The sequence below is a fragment of the Coregonus clupeaformis genome, chromosome 10 (assembly GCF_020615455.1).
Source record: "Coregonus clupeaformis isolate EN_2021a chromosome 10, ASM2061545v1, whole genome shotgun sequence".
In the NCBI taxonomy this organism is placed as follows: domain Eukaryota; kingdom Metazoa; phylum Chordata; class Actinopteri; order Salmoniformes; family Salmonidae; genus Coregonus; species Coregonus clupeaformis.
In genome coordinates, this window is record NC_059201.1 from 59,793,500 (window position 1) to 59,814,372 (window position 20,873).

Consider the following 20,873-nt stretch of genomic DNA (forward strand, 5'->3'; position numbering starts at 1 on the left):
TGCTTAAGGGCACATCGACAGATTTTTCACCTAGTCGGCTCGGGGATTAGAACCAGCGACCTTTCGGTTACTGGCACAACGCTCTTACCCACTAAGCTACCAAGTGTATGTACAATGGGCATACGTTAGGCTAGATGTGAAAAAGAACCGTTTATGGATGTAGTAGTCATGGATACATCAACAGTAGTGCAACTATTTGTGCTATGCTGTGACGTGCTCCCTCTCACTTTGCTACTAAGTCCTTGTCCACTCACATCTTAAGGGAGGTACGACCCAAAAGGGTCATGTCAAGAGCAGGAACATTCTCCCCATGGTTCGCCCTGGCAACAGACCAATAACCATTGTTTTCTACCAAGGTATTTATGCAGAACAACACAATTCTTCCTAAATAACAAACAAAAGTTGCCGTTTTCAAGCTGTCGTTTATATTCAGTCCATCAAGTTGTAGTGAATCAAAACAGATAATGCATTCTCTGTCTAGTTGACAGACTACTGCATTAAGCTCTAACCTACACTATCATGTTACAAAATGGTATTTATGAATGTTACTAGGCTAATACGTGAGTGCCTATGGCTGATATAGTACGGCAGGGGTATTTAATTAATGTTTTCCTTTACTAAGACAACCTCGGTGAACCACATTAAATCAAGCGCAAATTGGGCCGTGGGCCGCCAGTTGAAGAACCCTGTAGTAAGGTATGTTGTACAAACCAGTTAGGCTGCCTGCTGGTCTGTGGATGCCTTGTGGGAATATGGAGAGGGTCACTGTCTGACTGGGAGTCATCCGTTGTCTCTCTCTTACTCTTCTTGTCTTTCTTTCTTGGTGCGGGCGCTGAGGGAAGGAGTTGGCTCTTCACCTTCTGAGCCAAATCTTCTGTATTCTTAAATACACTGACAGAGGGGAAGAACATGTCAATACAAACAAGTTTGAGTTATAGGGATTATCTTGGGGTCATTCTGCACAGAACTGGAACAAAGAAAGACCATTACTTTTTGGATCTTTCTGAAATGGAATACATGAAAAGGTATTTTGGATGTTTGGTGCATATTTGACATTTGTATCTAAAAGGATTGTTGAGAAATAATTACTTAAAGTTGGGCCTCATAAGACTCTAGGCTCATTTTGTCTGTAGGTGCAACAAAGCATGAACTGGTGTAATATGAAGCCTTACCGCATGCTCTGTATTATGAGTAGTATTCATTAAGTCAAAAGGTATTTTTTGCCTTACAGAATGACCCATCACACACAGACACACACCAGATTCAACGAATGTGGCATTTGTGGTCCAGTGGATTTCCTTATACAAACAACACTTATAAATCTGTTTGTTGGTAACAACTATCACTCCAGTAAGTAGTGATACAATTAAGCAAGACTTCCCATGTTTTTAAAAACTTTTTTACAATGGTGCCCTGAGGATAAGAATACAACAAATTCAAAATGATCAATACAAATAAAATAAACTACAAATGACAGAATTAACACAACAGCTTCAAACACCACAAATACAATTATTTACATTCAATCTAAACAGTTGAAATTCTCATAAAATGCATTCAACATTAAAGTCCTAAACTGCCCTCGAGGCACCAAAGAGTCAAGATGTACAGAGTTTTATAGGCTATTCCAAAAATGGGGGGCACTACAACTGAAGGTGGATTTACCTAGATCAGTGCGGACTAGTGGAACCGAGAGTTAACCATCCCTGTGAACGGGTTTGGTGTCTCATATTTTTTTATTTTAAAAGTGAAGCGAGGTAGGTCGGAAGCTTGTGTAGTAGAACTTTGTAAACAAAAAGGGAGTAATTAAGTGATCTACGGAACTTTAATGAGGACCAGCCAACCTTGTGATACAGGATGCAGTGATGCATATTAAAACGGTCACCTGTGATAAAGCGAAGGGCACTATGGTAGAAGGCATCCAAAGGTTTAAGAGTAGTGGCTGCTGCATTCTGGTAAATGGTGTCACCATATTCAAGAACTGGCAGGAAAGTTGACTACAATCGGCTTCCTGCTGTTTAAGGAGAGGCATGATCTATTTCTATAAAATAAGCCCACTTTAAATCCCAGCTTCTTAACTAGCTCATCTTCATATGTTTTTAAACGCCAAATTATTGTCAATCCAAAAGCCCAGATATTTGCTTGATGAAAGAACCATTCAATGCATAAAATGTGTAAGCCATCTGAAATATTTCTCTGAGAATTAGAAAACAGCATAGATTACATTTTTCCCACATTAAATACCAATTTTAAAATCAACAAGGACTTTCTGTAAGGCGATAAAATCCTATTGCAGCTCCAACATAGCCTGGCCAGCCATAGAGGCAATAGCATAGATAACAGTGTCATCTGCATACAGATCAATGCTGCAGGACACCTTTAGTAATATTGAGGTACAGTGGCTTGCGAAAGTATTCACCCCCCTTGGCATTTTTCCTATTTTGTTGCCTTACAACCGGGAATTAAAATGGATTTTTTGGAGGTTTGTATCATTTGATTTACACAACATGCCTACAACTTTGAAGATGCAAAATATTTTTTTATTGTGAAACAAACACGAAATAAGACAAAAAAAAGAACTTGAGCGTGAATAACTATTCACCCCCCCCAAAGTCAATACTTTGTAGAGCCACCTTTTGCAGCAATTACAGCTGCAAGTCTCTTGGGGTATGTCTCTATAAGCTTGGCACATCTAGCCACTGGGACTTTTGCCCATTCTTCAAGGCAAAACTGCTCCAGCTCCTTCAAGTTAGATGGGTTCCGCTGGTGTACAGCAATCTTTAAGTCATACCACAGATTCTCAATTGGATTGAGGTCTGGGCTTTGACTAGGCCATTCCAAAACATTTAAATGTTTCCCCTTAAACCACTCGAGTGATGCTTTAGCAGTATGCTTAGGTTCATTGTCCTGCTGGAAGGTGAACCTCCGTCCCAGTCTCAAATCTCTGGAAGACTGAAACAGGTTTCCCTCAAGAATTTCCCTGTATTTAGCGTCATCCATCATTCCTTCAATTCTGACCAGTTTCCCAGTCCCTGCCGATGAAAAACATCCCAACAGCATGATGCTGCCACCACCATGCTTCACTGTGGGGATGGTGTTCTCGGGGTGATGAGAGGTGTTGGGATTGCGCCAGACATAGCGTTTTCCTTGATGTCCAAAAAGCTCAATTTTAGTCTCATCTGACCGGAGTACCTTCTTCCATATGTTTGGGGAGTCTCCCACATGCCTTTTGGTGAACACCAAACATGTTTGCTTGCTTATTTTTTTCTTTAAGCAATGGCTTTTTTCTGGTCACTCTTCCGTAAAGCCCAGCTCTGTGGCGTGTACGGCTTAAAGCTTTGCAGCTCCTTCAGGGTTATCTTTGGTCTCCTTGTTGCCCCTCTGATTAATGCCCACCTTGCCTGGTCCGTGAGTTTTGGTGGACGGCCCTCTCTTGGCAGGTTTGTTGTGGTGCCATATCCTTTCCATTTTTTAATAATGGATTTAATGGTGCACCGTGGGATGTTCAAAGTTTCTGATATTTTTTTATAACCCAACCCTGATCTGTACTTCTCCACAACTTCGTCCCTGACTTGTTTGGAGAGCTCCTTGGTCTTCATGGTGCCACTTGCTTGGTGGTGCCCCTTGCTTACTGGTGTCACAGACTCTGGGGCCTTTCAGAACAGGTGTATATATACTGAGATCATGTGACAGATCATGTGACACTTAGATTGCACACAGGTGGACTTTATTTAACTAATTATGTGACTTCTGAAGGTAATTGGTTGCACCAGATCTTATTTAGGGGCTTCATAGCAAAGGGGGTGAATACATATGCACGTACCACTTTTCCGTTATTTATTTTTTACACTTTTTTGAAACAAGTAATTGTTTTCATTTCACCACCAATTTGGACTATTTTCTGTATGTCCATTACAATGAAATACAAATTCAAATCCATTTAAATTACAGGTTGTAATGCAACAAAATAGAAAAAACGCCAAGGGGATGAATACTTTTGCAAGGCACTGTAACTTGACACCATCAGAAAGCACACATTGTGTCCTGTCTGACAGATAGTTCCCAAACCACTTGCAAGACGTCTGGTCGAGGTCCATTTCAGACAACCTTTGAATGAGTAGGGGGATGGTCGACAGTATCAAAGGCCTTGGATAGGTCTACAGTCGTGGTCAAAAGTTTTGAGAATGACACAAATACTAATTTTCACAAAGTCTGCTGCCTCAGTTTTTATGATGGCAATTTGCATATACTCCAGAATGTCATGAAGAGTGATCAGATGAATTGCAATTAATTGCAAAGTCCCTCTGCCATGAAAATGAACTTAATCCCCCAAAAGACATTTCCACTGCATTTCAGCCATGCCACAAAAGGAACAGCTGCCATCATGTCAGTGATTCTCTCGTTAACACAGGTGAGAGTGTTGACAAGGACAAGGCTGGAGATCACTCGGTCATGCTGATTGAGTTAGAATAACAGACTGGAAGCTTTAAAAGGAGGGTGGTGCTTGAAATCATTGTTCTTTCTCTGTTAACCATGGTTACCTGCAAGGAAACACGTGCCGTCATCATTGCTTTGCACAAAAAGGGCTTCACAGGCAAGGATATTGCTGCTAGTAAGATTGCACCTAAATCAACCATTTATCGGATCATCAAGAACTTCAAGGAGAGAGGTTCAATTGTTGTGAAGAAGGCGTCAGGGCACCCAAGAAAGTCCAGCAAGCGCCAGGACCGTCTCCTAAAGTTGATTCAGCTGCGGGATCGGGGCACCACCAGTGCAGAGCTTTCTCAGGAATGGCAGCAGGCAGGTGCGAGTGCATCTGCATGCACAGTGAGGCAAATACTTTTGGAGGATGGCCTGGTGTCAAGAAGGGCAGCAAAGAAGCCACTTCTCTCCAGGAAAAACATCAGGGACAGGCTGATATTCTGTAAAAGGTACAGGGATTGGACTGCTGAGGACTGGGGTAAAGTCATTTTCTCTGATGAATCCCCTTTCCGATTGTTTGGGGCATCCGGAAAACACCTTGTCCGGAGAAGACAAGGTGAGCGCTACCATCAGTCCTGTGTCACGCCAACAGTAAAGCATCCTGAGACCATTCATGTGTGGGGTTGCTTCTCAGCCAAGGGAGTGGGCTCACTTACAATTTTGCCTAAGAACACAGCCATGAATAAAGAATGGTACCAACACATCCTCAACTTCTCCCAACCATCCAAGAACAGTTTGGTGACGACTAATGCCTTTTCCAGCATGATGGAGCACCTTGCCATAAGGCAAAAGTGATAACTAAGTGGCTCGGGGAACAAAACATCTACATTTTGGGTCCATGGCCAGGAAACTCCCCAGACCTTAATCCCATTGAGAACTTGTGGTCGATCCTCAAGAGGCGGGTGGACAAATAAAAACCCACAAATTCTGACAAACTCCAAGCATTGATTATGCAAGAATGGGCTGCCATCAGTCAGGATGTGGCCCAGAAGTTAATTGACAGCATGCCAGGGCGGATTGCAGAGGTCTTGAAAAAGAAGGGTCAACACTGCAAATATTGACTCTTTGCATAAACTTAATGTAATTGTCAATAAAAGCCTTTGACACTTATGGAATGCTTGTAATTATACTTCAGTATACCATAGTAACATCTGACAAAAATATCTCATAACACTGAAGCAGCGAACTTTGTGAAGACCAATACTTGTGTCATTCTCAAAACTTTTGACCATGACTGCATAAATATGGCAGCATAGTGATTCCTATGATCTAAGCAGTTTAAAACAAGTGTTGCTGCTGAAACAGTGCTATGTCCAGGTCTAAAACCAGACCGGTACACATTAAGAATATCATTTGAAGTTTAAAAAGTTCTTAGCTGAGAATTTGCCAGTGTTTCTAATATTTTTGCAAGAATTGATAGTTTAGAAATTGGGCGGTAGTTATCTAGGTCAGAAGGATCTCCACCTTTGTAAAGGGGGAGGACATATGCCACCTTACAGATCTTAGGGATAGCACCAGAAGCAATTGTTAAATAAAAAATGTGGGTCAAAGGCTCTACAATGAGGGGGGCACAAAGCTGCAGTAGAAAGAGATCAAGCGAATCAGCTCCTGTAGATTTTTTTACACATACATTCTTTGCAAGGCACTTAATACAATGCATGACCAAAAGTATAAGGACACCTGCTCGTCGAACATCTCATTCCAAAATCAGGGCATGAATATGGAGTTGGTCCCCCCTTTGCTGCTATAACAGCCTCCACTCTTCTGGGAAGCCTTTCCACTAGATATTGGAACATTGCTGCGGGGACTTGCTTCCATTCAGCCACAAGAGCATTAGTGATGTTGGGTAATTAGGCCTGGCTCGCAGTCGGCGTTCAGATTAATCACAAAGGTGTTCGATGGGTTGAGGTCAGGGCTCTGTGCAGGCCAGTCAAGTTCCGATCTCGACAAACCATTTCTGTATGGACCTCGCTTTGTGCACGGGGCATTTTCATGCTGAAACAGGAAAGGGCCTTGCCCAAACTGTTGCCACAAAGTTGGAAGCACAGAATCATCTAGATTCAGTGGTCCCGTTCTGTGAGCTTGTGTGGCCTACCACTTCGCGGCTGAGCCGTTGTTGCGCCTAGACGTTTCCACTTCCCAATAACAGCACTTACAGTTGACCGGGGCAGCTCTAGCAGGCAGAAATTTGATGAAAAGACTTGTTGCAAAGATTCTGTCATAACCTGCTGGGGCAATGAGGGGGTGGAGTTTTTTTCAAAGATTTGAGCACTTTCCAGAATTTAGCTGGATTTACACCACTCAGATACACAATTCAAGAAGTACGGTATGTTGACTTCACTTTTCTAACCAGAGTAAGACATTTATTTCTCAAAGGACTGCCAGTCAGAGGTAGAATTAGTCAATCTAGCCTTAGCCCAAGCTAAGTTTATTTCATGAAATCTTTCAGACAATTCATGCGTGAACCATGGGTTAGATCTGTCCTTTACCTTTAATCTGTTATATGGGGAAGGCTTATCTGCAACATAGTTAAACAGAGGTAAAACATTTAAGTGCCTGATCCAAATCAGAGATAGAGTACACAAACTCCCAATTATACAGCCCCAGGTAAATACATCAAAATCAAATATTACACATTGACCAACCTTTCAAATGTTTGTAACTGCTCCGCATCCACATAATCACTGACATTCACGGTCAGGTCTGACACTTGTTCAGTGGTCGAGTCCTGACACAATAGAAAATATTCACACATAGGCGTTACTACATTTCAGAGAAATAACCACTAAATTTGAGTTGAAAAAATCTTGTTTTATAGCTATATAGTTACCATTAAGTTGAAGATCAAGGTGGAATCCACAGTGATGGCTTTGACCAGGAAATGTGACTTGTCATCATTTGACTTGTATCGCAGGGTGTACAATTCCTTACTTCCGTTCCACCCTGTAGGAAGCAACTCCGACTTCTTGTCACCATTCCTAGGCTGAATAAAATGTAAAAATGCATAGTTAAATGTATGTTCAAACAGATATGCATCGTCAAACTTCATGTGGCATAACTTCACACTCTCACGCTAACTCTTTAAAGCCACAATCCTGAGTTTGTGTTTCAGCCCAACGCTAGCCACGCCACTTGGTTTGGTGTAAACTGAGGGATGAGGCTGAAAGAATGTACCCGCACTCAGATTAGCCTTATTAGCATGAATGACAAGGCCACTGTTGCTAAAGCGATGTGAGATAATGACATCAACAATAACAGTAAAAAATGTAACTATAGTCATGATGATTAGAGTTAAAATAAACAAAAAGGTAATAAATAAAAATAGTAATAATGTCATAATCTAAAAGCTTTGGTAAGTAAACAAAAAAGATACATATAGGTATAATGATATCATGCAGTGTATATGTATAACAACATTGAATATGTACAATGCGATACAATGGGATCATCTATGGAATGTAGGTGTGCATGCAGGTGTCATTAGTGGGTGTATGTGCAAGCACACCCACACACCAACTTTTGCACCTGGTTTTGTATGAGTTTTACATCCTGTAAATCACAATACCTAGGCTACATAGTCTCTGATCTCTTGGCAGCCAAGATGTAAGTTGTCTTCCTCTTTCAATTTCCAGACTATGGTCGCTCAGTCTGTATTTTAAGAGGGTTTTTCTTCCTTTTACATCTTGGAGGCTTAGATATTCTACAATCAAAAAAAAATTTTTTAGGGACGGATAACAAATCAGGTTATTTTTTTGTCCAATTTTCAGTGTAGTTGTTTTTCAATTTGGAATCAATTTGTTTGATTTTGGTTTTAGGAATGAAACTGTATTTTGGTTGGTCTTTAATTCCGATGTTGCCAGTGAGCTGCAGAGCAAGCTGACCTAGGGAATCATCCTCTTGGGAGAAATGGTTACTCAGAAGGGCTTTGTATTTAATACATACACAAAAAAAATTATGCACGCATGACTGTAAGTCGCTTTGGATAAAAGCGTCTGCTAAATGGCATTTCTTATTTCTTCTTCTTCTTTCTTAATAGAGCTCTGGTCTGCTTGATTGAAATACTGCCAGAATTTAAATGATATTTTCTGCACTTGAATGTGTAGAGGGAAAAGTCCCAGTTCTGCCCTGCAGGCATTGTTTGGAGTATTTCAGTGGACACCTAAAATACTTTTGATTCATTCTAATCGTAATTACTCAATAGGGCCTTTTTCCCCATTTGCTGGTTAGGAGCAGATATGGGTCCCCATACTTTGCTACCATACAGTAGTATTGGGGTCAGAATGGAATATAACCTTTTTAACCAAATATTTATTGGGATACTTGCATTGCTGAATTTGGATTTGATAGCAAACAATGCTCTTCTATTTTTATTTGTTTCACTCAGTGCCTTTGTAGCCAACCTGAAACTCGCTGATGAGCTTATCTCTAGGCTCAGGTAATTATAGCTGGTACTGTGCTTTAGTTTAGTTCCACTGTAGGTAAACTGGTACCGGTTTCCCTGGGATCTGTCTTTCTTCTGAAATATCATGATTTAATTTGTGTACAAGTTTACTGTTAGTGCCCATCTTTGGCAGTACTGCTCTAAAAGGGATTGGCTGTGTTGTAATCCTTGTTCTGTGGGTGACAACAAAACTAAGTCGTCAGCATACAAAAGGCACTTAATCTGTGTGTCATTTAGGGTGAGGCCTGGGGCTGCAGATTGCGGCAACATTGTTGCTAATTCATTTATATAAATATTGAGCGATGCTGGTCTGATGCTGCATCCCTGCCTAACACCAAGTCATATACAGTGGGGAGAGCAAGTATTTGATACACTGCCGATTTTGCAGGTTTTCCTACTTACAAAGCATGTAGAGGTCTGTAATTTTTATCATAGGTACACTTCAACTGTGAGAGACGGAATCTAAAAAAAAATCCAGAAAATCACATTGTATGATTTTTAAGTAATTCATTTGCATTTTATTGCATGACATAAGTATTTGATCACCTACCAACCAGTAAGAATTCCGGCTTTCACAGACCTGTTTGTTTTTCTTTAAGAAGCCCTCCTGTTCTCCACTCATTACCTGTATTAACTGCACCTGTTTGAACTCGTTACCTGTATAAAAGACACCTGTCCACACACTCAATCAAACCGACTCCAACCTCTCCACAATGCCCAAGACCAGAGAGCTGTGTAAGGACATCAGGGATAAAATTGTAGACCTGCACAAGGCTGGGATGGGCTACAGGCCAAAGGGCAAGCAGCTTGGTGAGAAGGCAACAACTGTTGGCGCAATTATTAGAAAATGGAAGAAGTTCAAGATGACGGTCAATCACCCTCGGTCTTGGGCTCCATGCAAGATCTCACCTCGTGGGGCATCAATGATCATGAGGAAGGTGAGGGATCAGCCCAGAACTACACGGCAGGACCTGGTCAATGACCTGAAGAGAGCTGGGACCACAGTCTCAAAGAAAACCATTAGTAATACACTACGCCGTCATGGATTAAAATCCTGCAGCGCATGCAAGGTCCCCCTGCTCAAGCCAGCGCATGTCCAGGCCGTCTGAAGTTTGCCAATGACCATCTGGATGATCCAGAGGAGGAATGGGAGAAGGTCATGTGGTCTGATGAGACAAAAATAGAGCTTTTTGGTCTAAACTCCACTCGCCGTGTTTGGAGGAAGAAGAAGGATGAGTACAACCCAAAGAACACCATCCCAACCGTGAAGCATGGAGGTGGAAACATCATTCTTTGGGGATGCGTTTCTGCAAAGGGGACAGGACGACTGCACCATATTGAGGGGAGGATGGATGGGGCCATGTATCGCGAGATCTTGGCCAACAACCTCCTACCTTCAGTAAGAGCATTGAAGATGGGTCGTGGCTGGGTCTTCCAGCATGACAATGACCCGAAACACACAGCCAGGGCAACTAAGGAGTGGCTCCGTAAGAAGCATTTCAAGGTCCTGGAGTGGCCTAGCCAGTCTCCAGACCTGAACCCAATAGAAAATCTTTGGAGGGAGCTGAAAGTCCGTATTGCCCAGCGACAGCCCCGAAACCTGAAGGATCTGGAGAAGGTCTGTATGGAGGAGTGGGCTAAAATCCCTGCTGCAGTGTGTGTAAACCTGGTCAAGACCTACAGGAAATGTATGATCTCTGTAATTGCAAACAAAGGTTTCTGTACCAAATATTAAGTTCTGCTTTTCTGATGTATCAAATCCTTATGTCATGCAATAAAATGCAAATTAATTACTTAAAAATGTGATTTTCTGGATTTTTTCAACTCACAGTTGAAGTGTACCTATAATAAAAATTACAGACCTCTACATGCTTTGTAAGTAGGAAAACCTGCAAAATCGGCAGTGTATCAAATACTTGTTCTCCCCACTGTATAAGGATTTCAAGATGTCATTCGTTTCCCCCCCCCCCCCTATAACAATTTGGAGGAGTTTGTATAATAGCCCATCATGCCAAATTGAATCAAAAGCTTTTTTAAAGTCTACAATGCAGGAAAAAACGTTTGTGTTCCTTATGATATTTTGATTTATGAGCGTGGAGGGAGTAAATGTGACATTTGTTCAGGGTATTGTGTTTCTTCAGGAAGGTAAGAATTCTGGTATTCATTATGCTGCTAAATATCTTCCCCAGATTACTGCACACACAGATGCTTCTATAGTTATTGGGTTAGAATTTGTCTCCATTTTTTGTAGATGGGTGTTATTCATAAGAAATCCCCCCCCCCCAAAAAAAAAAAATCACAATATCAAACAATTAGGCTACTCCGATCAGAATTTAATCAAAGTGTCCTCCGGATGCGATGTGTTGAGCGCTGTACTCACAATCTCTGCTGAGCGCATCAGAGTGGAATTATTGTTGGCCTGCATTGACAGGCACGAGCGGTCTTTCAATCATGCAGTCTTGAGATGTGTTTTTGAGAGCAAAGCAAGCCACGTGTGCAAATTTTTTGATATTCATTGCTAGTTAGTGAGTTAATTGCCCTGTTATAGCTAATTTTTGGTCAGCAATGAAAATCCTGCTGAAGTTATGGTGTGTGCATCACCTGCGTGTGTGCCAGTGCGAGTGGGCCTTTGCCAGAGGAAAGAGAGAGAGCATATTCAAAACATATTTTGTAGTTTGGCTGGTTATCTCGCTAGTTAACTATTAGCATGTATTAATTTCATTGTCATGTCCGATGTCCTAAACAACTTTTCAACGGCATTCGTGTACAACCGCAAATTGGGTGCTGAGAAATTATTCTGACACCGTTGGAAAGCTGGGATTCTCCTCTATTCAATACTGACAACGTAAAAAAATATTCTTAGAATAGCCTAATTGACAAGTAACTCCTATGCTGTCAAGATCTCCCCTGAAAACAGAATATTTTAGCCTTACAAATAGATAAACATGTTTCAGTTAGCTACCTTGCTTTGAAGTCACCCAGCTAAGCCATTTGATCCCTGGTTCATTGAATGAGAATTATTTTACAAAGACATAAAAATGTATTTGGTTGTAATTATAATGTTGCTGGGTCGCCAACCATCCTCCAGGAGAGTCCTGGAGAGCTACTGGGTGTGCAGACTTTTGCTCCAGCCCTGTTCTAACACATTGTAAAATATCACCTGCTCAACAGTCCATTGAGAAGTTGACTCGGGTGTGTTTGAGCAGGGTTGGATCAAAAGCCTGCACACCCAGTAGCTCTCCAGATGGAGCGTTGACCACATATGTTTTATACTGTAGCCCATCAGTGCAGTATTTTACTTTATTTTTATTTTACCTTTATTTAACCAGGTAAGCCAGTTGAGAACAAGTTCTCATTTACAATTGCGACCTGGCCAAGATAAAGCAAAGCAGTGCGATAAAAACAACAACAACACAGAGTTACACATGGGATAAAACAAAACATACAGTCAATAACACAATAGAAAATCTATATACAGTGTGTGCAAATGTAATAAGTTATGGAGGTAAGGCAATAAATAGGTCATCGTGCAAAATAATAACAATTTAGTATTAACACTGGAGTGATAGATGTGCAGAAGAAGATGTGCAAATAGAGATACTGGGGTGCAAATTAGCAAAATAAATAACAATATGGGGATGAGGTAGTTGGGTGGGCTAATTACAGATGGGCTGTGTACAGGTGCAGTGATCGGTAAGCTGCTCTGACAACTGATGCTTAAAGTTAGTGAGGGAGATAAGAGTCTCCAGCTTCAGAGATTTTTGCAGTTCGTTCCAGTCATTAGCAGCAGAGAACTGGAAGGAATGGCGGCCAAAGGAGGTGTTGGCTTTGGGGATGACCAGTGAGATATACCTGCTGGAGCGCATACTACGGGTGGGTGTTGCTATGGTGACCAATGAGCTAAGATAAGGCGGGGATTTGCCTAGCAGTGATTTATAGATGACCTGGAGCCAGTGGGTTTGGCGACGAATATGTAGTGAGGGCCAACCAACGAGAGCGTACAGGTCACAATGGTGGGTAGTATATGGGGCTTTGGTGACAAAACGGATGGCACTGTGATATACTACATCCAATTTGCTGAGTAGAGTGTTGGAGGCTATTTTGTAAATGACATCGCCGAAGTCAAGGATCGGTAGGATAGTCAGTTTTACGAGGGCATGTTTGGCAGCATGAGTGAAGGAGGCTTTGTTGCGAAATAGGAAGCTGATTCTAGATTTAACTTTGGATTGGAGATGCTTAATGTGAGTCTGGAAGGAGAGTTTACGGTCTAACCAGACACCTAGGTATTTGTAGTTGTCCACATATTCTACGTCAGACCCGCCGAGAGTAGTGATTCTAGTCGGGCAGGCGGGTGCAAGCAGTGTTCGATTGAAGAGCATGCATTTAGTTTTACTAGCGTTTAGGAGCAGTTGGAGGCTATGGAAGGAATGTTGTATGGCATTGAAGCTCGTTTGGAGGTTTGTTAGCACAGTGTCCAATGAAGGGCCAGATGTATACAAAATGGTGTCGTCTGCGTAGAGGTGGATCTGAGATTCACCAGCAGCAAGAGCAACATCATTGATATACACAGAGAATAGAGTCGGCCCGAGAATTGAACCCTGTGGCACCCCCATAGAGACTGCCAGAGGTCCAGACAACAGGCCCTCTGATTTGACACATTGAACTCTATCTGAGAAGTAGTTGGTGAACCAGGCGAGGCAGTCATTTGAGAAACCAAGGCTATTTAGTCTGCCAATAAGAATGCAGTGATTGACAGAGTCGAAATCCTTGGCCAGGTCGATGAAGACGGCTGCACAGTACTGTCTTTTATCGATCGCGGTTAAAATATTGTTCAGGACCTTTAGCGTGGCTGAGGTGCACCCATGACCAGCTGGGAAACCAGATTGCATAGCAGAGAAGGTACGGTGGGATTCGAAATGGACGGTGATCTGTTTGTCAACTTGGCTTTCAAATACTTTCGAAAGGCAGGGCAGGATGGATATAGGTCTGTAACAGTTTGGATCTAGAGTGTCAACCTCTTTGAAGAGGGGGATGACCGCGGCAGCTTTCCAATCTCTGGGGATCTCAGATGATACGAAAGAGAGGTTGAACAGGCTAGTAATAGGGGTTGCTACAATTTCGGCGGCTAATTTTAGAAAGAAATGGTCCAGATTGTCTAGCCCAGCTGATTTGAAAAAAGCTGGTGGCCGGGGTAGGGGTAGCCAGGTGGAAAGCATGGCCAGCCGTAGCAAAATGCTTATTGATATTCTCGATTATCGTAGATTTATCGGTGGTGACAGTGTTTCCTAGCCTCAGTGCAGTGGGTAGCTGGAAGGAGGTGCTCTTATTCTCCATGGACTTTACAGTGTCCCAAAACTTTTTGGAGTTAGTGCTACAGGATGCACATTTCTGTTTGAAAAAGCTAGCCTTTGCTTTCCTAACTGATTGTGTATATTGGTTTCTGACTTCCCTGAAAAGTTGCATATCGCAGGGGCTGTTCGATGCTAATGCAGTACGCCACAGGATGTTTTTTTGCTGGTCAAGGGCAGTCAAGTCTGGGGTGAACCAGGGGCTATATCTGTTCTTAGATCTGAATTTTTTGAATGGGGCATGCTTATTTAACATCGAGAGGAACGCACTTTTGAAGAACATCCAGGCATCCTCTACTGATGGAATGAGGTCAATATCCATCCAGGATACCCGGGCCAGGTCAATTAGAAAGGCCTGCTCCCTGAAGTGTTTTAGGGAGCGTTTGACAGTGATGGGGGATGGTCGTTTGACCGCGGACCCATTACGGACGGCTATATACAGGTGGTACTGGTACCGAGTCAATGTGCGGGGGTACAGGTTAGTCGAGGTAATTGAGGTAATATGTACATGTAGGTAGGGGTAAAGTGACTATGCATAGATAATAGATCATCAACAGCGAGTAGCAGCAGCGTAAAAAAATATATAAATGAAATCAAGATAATGAGTATTGTTCAAATAGTCATTCACATAAATTCAACAAACCCAAATTATTTCTACAACCCAGTTTGCTGACAACATCACAGCAACTAGCAAAGTAACGTTACCTCATCAACTCAACAATGAATTGTATGTTACTTAACTTACTTGGCTACACAACACTGAACTGTATCTGCAGTGTCAGACTCAGATAAACGTTAGCAGTCTGACATACTGTTGCCTCGCTAACCAACTAGAGCACCAACTGTCATTATTAATGCTAGCTACATTGCATGACATGAAATTAAAGCATGGAATTATACATTCCCTGTCATTAGCAGCCCGCTAGCATCACACTCACCTCATCTCCCGACCCAAGACACTTGTAACCACTCTTTACAATTTCCCAGTGAACGAAACACACAACAACGTCCTGTGGACAGGTAATGCTGCTTGCTACTCCGCTGTACAACAGCTCTAAACCAGCCATCTTTCGGAAAGTTAGGAATTGATAGCAATGTTTGACCAGAAATTAAACCGAAAGAGTTGAGGCACGTCTGTTTATGTTTGTCGTTGTGTTTTGGTCCGACACAGTCCTTCGCCGAAGTGAAAACAATGTACCTTTGTATTGGGTTCCGGGTGCGCATACGCTGTTAGTGTTGTCTACAAATTTGAAAGGGCAAAATTACATCTTTACGAATTACTTCAAATGTCAAAATTCTCAAATTGATAGCTATGTTTTACAATAATGTTTTATTCAATTCCAATACAGACATTATAGCTCATGAGATAGGCCCCCAGGTGTCCCTGTTAGCCACATAAACCACTTTAAAAGCAAGGGATTCGGGTAAGCGTTGGCTAGAGGGAGTTTCCACTATTGTAAAAACCATACGAGAAAGTGTGCACACTTTGGGAGAAATGTGGAGAATTGAGAGTCAACCATGGATGTTATAGGGTACAGTGAATTTATCTCAGATGATCTGCCATTGTCATAGCCCAACCGGCCGCAAGATGGCGGTATTATTATTAGGTGTGCATGCAAAGCAATGCACAACTCTAGATTTCTTACATACTCATATTATTAGGTGTGCATGCAAGGCAATGCAAAACACTAGATTTTTTACATATTCATATATTTAGGTTAGCTTGCTGAAAGCAAAGCACAACTCTAGATTTCTTACAAAATATTTTATTTCTTTAGCCCCCTGTAGAGCGTAAACAAAACTAACTTCCAAATGTCCAGACTTCCCCAACTCAGATTGCTTGAGAAAATATTTTTGATAGCATTGATACTTTTTGACCTATAACAATATTTAAATGAGCTCCCAATGCATTTCAATGGCAAAAAAAAAAAGGCACAGACTTGAATGGTAAACAAATCAACAATTCTAGACCTATCTCCACCATTGAGATGTTCTGACTGGCGCAACTTAGATTGCTTATCAAATGATATTTTATACTATGTATACTTTTGGAACTATAACCATTTAAAATGTGCATCAATTAACATTGGTTTGAATGAGAACCACAGGAATATCGTCCAATTATTAATAACGTGTATCAACTATAATTCTATAAATTAGCATAAAATGACTCACCAACAGTAAATCTTGAACCGTACAAGCTAGAGACAACAAACCAACTTCCACAAGTTCAGGCTATCCTAACTTCAAATTCGTATTTTTTTAAAGACACCTTTAACTAAACATTTGCATAAATTAGCATCAAAGAAAGCACTAATAGTAACTTTTGATCCATTCAAGCTAGAGACACCAAACCAACTTTCACATGTTCAGGCTATCCTATCGTCCAATTATTAATAACATGTATCAACTATAATTATATAAATTAGCATAAAATTACTCACCAACAGTACCTCTTGAACCGTTCAAGCTAGAGACACCAAACCAACTTTCACATGTTCAGGCTATCCTATCAATCAATTGATTCTTCACACGCTAGCATGCACACCACATTTTCTTCAGGAAGTGTACTTTTCTAGTTATTATTTGATTTCTTCCACTCACTCTAGCACTTAAACGACTTAAGCTATTAAAACAAAACCATCCTCCAAATGTACAGACGGCCCCAACTTAGATTGCTTGAAAAAATATTTTCAATTTAATTTATACTTTTTGTACTACAACAATATTTAAATGAGCTCCCAATGCATTTCAATGGCAAGAAAAGTGCCATGGAGTTACATGGGGGAAATAATCTAATTTGTCCGTGTATCTCCTCCTACACCATTTCAGCTATCAACGCCAAACTAACGTTGAGATGTTCAGACTGACCCAACTTAGATAGTTTGAATTCAGATTTTTGATAATATTTATAAATTTTTGCATTATAACCATTTTAATACAGTGGTAGCTACTTAAAATGGTCCTACTCCCTGGCCAGTAAAGCTTTAAGATCAACTTTAAAACATTCAGGCTATCCTAACGGCAAATTCTTTAAGGTATAAACTATAACTATATACATTTGCAGAAATGTGCAGAAAAGTAACTCTTGAATCGTTCAAGCTAAAGACACCAAACCAACTTTCACATGTTCAGGCTATCCCAACTTTACATTATTTTTTATTTTTTATGAACTATAACTATATATACATTAGCCAAAATGTGCATAAAATAACTCACCAACCTTAACTCTTTAACCGTTTGAGCTAGGGACACCAAATTCATGTTCAGGCTATCCTATCTTCAAATTCTTTAAAACTTGTATAAATTATAACTATATAAATGTGCATAAATTAGCATAGAATAACCCACCAACAGTAACTCTTGAACCGTTCAAGCCAGAGACACCAAACCAACTTTTCACATGTACTACGCTAGAGTGGCGAATGCTGCACCCAGATGTTCCGCACCACATTTAGCCAATCAGGTTGCAGCCGTCAGTTTTTTCACCCCAGGTCTGTTTCAAAATAAAAGTGGTGCTTACTAAACAAGCAGTTTTTAATGACATGTATTGGATTTGTTGACAACTCGTTTACAGAACATTCTTTAAAGTTGTCACGAGTTGCTAAGCCAGAACCCAGAAGCAGACCAGGACAAGGTAAGTTGAAACGAAGGTGAGTGTTTATTTACAAGTTCAAGAGTGATGCTGAATAATCCAGGGAACAGAGCGGGCGGCGTTGATTAGTTGTTGGGGGTGCAGTGGTTGATCCCATCCTGGGTCGGCAGCCGCCGACCACCAGGCAGAGGTTGGATGAAGGTTCCGGACGGGTGACTGCAGATGGAACAAAACGGGGGTAAGTAAGCAACAAACCAACCAGGTGCAAAACAACAAAACTAACGCTAGGCTCTAAGACTGATACTCTGGTAAACCTACTGTTCATGGCTAACGATCCGGCAGGGAATGGATGTTAGGCCAGAGCCTAAGAAGGGTGATGATCAGGACCAGGTGTGCAGATTGCTGATGGGATGCAGGTGCGGAAATCAAGAGAGCTCCCCGGAGCGTTCCCGAACCCTCGGGAAACTGGAGATCACGAACAGAAAACTAGTCACCAGACAGGACCCGACTCAGACTGCCGGGATCGTTACAGTACCCCCCTCCGACCGAACGCCACCGGGCGGACTCCCGGAGCGCCAGGATGGAGGCGGTAGAAGTCACTGATGAGGTCAGCATCTAGGACCTGTCGCCGCGGAATCCAACTCCTCTCTTCAGGACCATACCCCTCCCAGTCCACGAGATACTGGAAACCCCGGCCCCGCCGTCTGGAATCCATGATGCGACGCACCGTGTAGGCAGGACCACCTCCGATCATCCGAGGAGGAGGAGGAGGAGGCGGAGGAGGCAACAGAGGACTGAGGAAAACAGGCTTGAGGCAGGAGACATGAAAGGTGGGATGGACTCTGAGCGTCCTCGGGAGTTTGAGTCGAACTGCCACCGGATTGATCACCTTCTCCACCACAAACGGACCAATGAACTTCGGTAACAACTTCCTAGACTCAGTCCGTAACGGAAGATCCCGTGTGGCCAACCAGACCCTATCTCCGATGGAATAGGTGGGAGCGGGGATCCGGCGACGATTCGCCTGGAGCTGATACCGGTCCGAAACTCTAAGGAGTGCCTTTCTGGCCCGATGCCAGGTCCGGTGGCAACGACGAATATGGGCCTGAACAGAAGGCACTGAGAGCTCCTTCTCCTGAGAAGGGAACAGGGGAGGTTGGTAGCCATACAGGCACTGGAAGGGAGACATCCCAGTGGCAGATGTAGGGAGAGTATTGTGGGCATACTCAACCCAAGGCAACTGAGAGACCCAGGAGGTGGGGTTGGAAGAGACCAGGCAGCGTAGCGTGGATTCCATCTTCTGGTTGGCTCTCTCCGCCTGACCATTGGATTGGGGGTGAAAACCAGATGTGAGACTGACTGTAGCTCCAATGGCCAAACAGAAGGACTTCCAGACAGCAGAGGTAAACTGAGGGCCACGGTCGGAAACGATATCACTGGGCAAACCGTGGACCCTGAAAACCTCCCCTAACCAGGATCTCGGACGTCTCCGAGGCAGAGGGAAGCTTGGCAATTGGCACAAAGTGGGCGAACTTGCTGAATCTGTCCACGATAGTCAGAACGACCGTGTTCCCCTCAGAAGCGGGCAGCCCAGTGACGAAGTCCAGGGCCAGATGCGACCATGGTCGCCGGGGGAATAGGAAGGGGGTGAAGTAGTCCAGAGCTGGGCCGATTGGTACTCTTATTCTGCGCACACACTGGACAGGCAGCAACAAAACCCCGAGTATCCTCGGCCATGGCAGGCCACCAAAAACGTCTGCGAAGAAACGCCATTGTCCGAGCCACGCCAGGGTGACAAGCCATCTTGCTGGCGTGGGACCATTTGAGGACAGCAGGACGAACCGACTCAGGCACAAACAACCGACCGGGTGGACCGTTACCGGGACCGGGCTGAGTCCGAAGGGCCGCCAGCACCTCCTCCTCAATCTTCCACATAACTGCTCCCACGACGCAGTTCCGGGGGAGAATTGTCTCGGTCTTGGACCCACTCTCCTCCGTCTTGGAGAACATCCGGGACAAGGCGTCCGCCTTGCCGTTCTTAGATCCAGGTCGGAACGTCAGGGAAAACTTGAATCGTCCGAAAAACAACGCCCACCTGGCCTGGACGGGAGTTGAGACGTTTAGCCGATTGCACGTAAGCAAGATTCTTGTGGTCAGTCCAGACAATAAACGGTTGCTCCGCCCCCTCCAACCAGTGGCGCCACTCCTCCAAGGCAAGTTTCACCGCGAGAAGCTCCCGGTTACCCACATCGTAATTCCTCTCCGCAGGCGAAAGGCGACGAGAGTAGTAGGCGCAGGGATGGAGTTTACTGTCCGTGGAGCATCGCTGCGACAGGATGGCGCCAACTCCCACATCAGACGCGTCCACTTCAACGACGAACTGACGGGCCGTGTCCGGTTGAGAGAGAATCGGTGCGTTGGTGAATCGCCTCTTCAAATCCAGAAACGCTCGATCCGCCTCCGGATTCCACTTGAAGGTCCTGATACTGGAAGTCAAGGCAGTTAACGGAGCGGCCACACGGCTGTAATCCCGGATGAATCTGCGGTAGAAATTCGCAAACCCCAAAAATCTCTGGAGCTGCAATCTCGTACCGGGCTGGGCCCATTCCAGAACCGCTCTAACCTTCTCCTGGTCCATCCTAATCTCTCCCCTGGAGATGATGTACCCGAGAAAGGATGTCGTGTGGGCGTGAAACTCGCACTTCTCGGCCTTCACGAACAGGCGATTCTCCAACAATCGCTGCAGAACCTGCCGGACATGCTGGACGTGGTCGGAAGGTTCCTTCGAGAAGATCAGAATGTCATCCAGGTAAACAAACACAAAGAGACCGATCATATCTCTCAGGACGTCGTTCACCATACTCTGGAATACCGCTGGAGCATTGGTCAGTCCAAACGGCATCACCTGATACTCGAGTGACCCATCGGTGTATTGAAACCCGTCAACCACTCGTCCCCCTCTCTGATCCGGACCATGTGATACGCATTGCGTAGGTCTAGCTTGGTG

General features: G+C 43.3%; 1 protein-coding gene across 2 annotated transcripts in view; it reads right to left on the minus strand.

The window, feature by feature from the left end:
- Window positions 1-15,456, minus strand: part of psmf1 (proteasome inhibitor subunit 1) — a 41,633-nt gene extending 26,177 nt beyond the window's left edge. For both annotated transcript variants that reach the window (XM_045223102.1, XM_045223101.1), the window contains exons 1-4: window positions 15,210-15,456; window positions 7,313-7,465; window positions 7,128-7,210; window positions 712-891 (exon numbers count right to left, since the gene is read on the minus strand). In XM_045223102.1, coding sequence (XP_045079037.1) covers window positions 712-891; window positions 7,128-7,210; window positions 7,313-7,465; window positions 15,210-15,338 — 545 coding nt within the window. In that variant the 5' untranslated portion in view covers window positions 15,339-15,456. The remainder of the gene's footprint in view (window positions 1-711; window positions 892-7,127; window positions 7,211-7,312; window positions 7,466-15,209) is intronic.
- Between the last annotated feature and the right edge of the window lie 5,417 nt (window positions 15,457-20,873).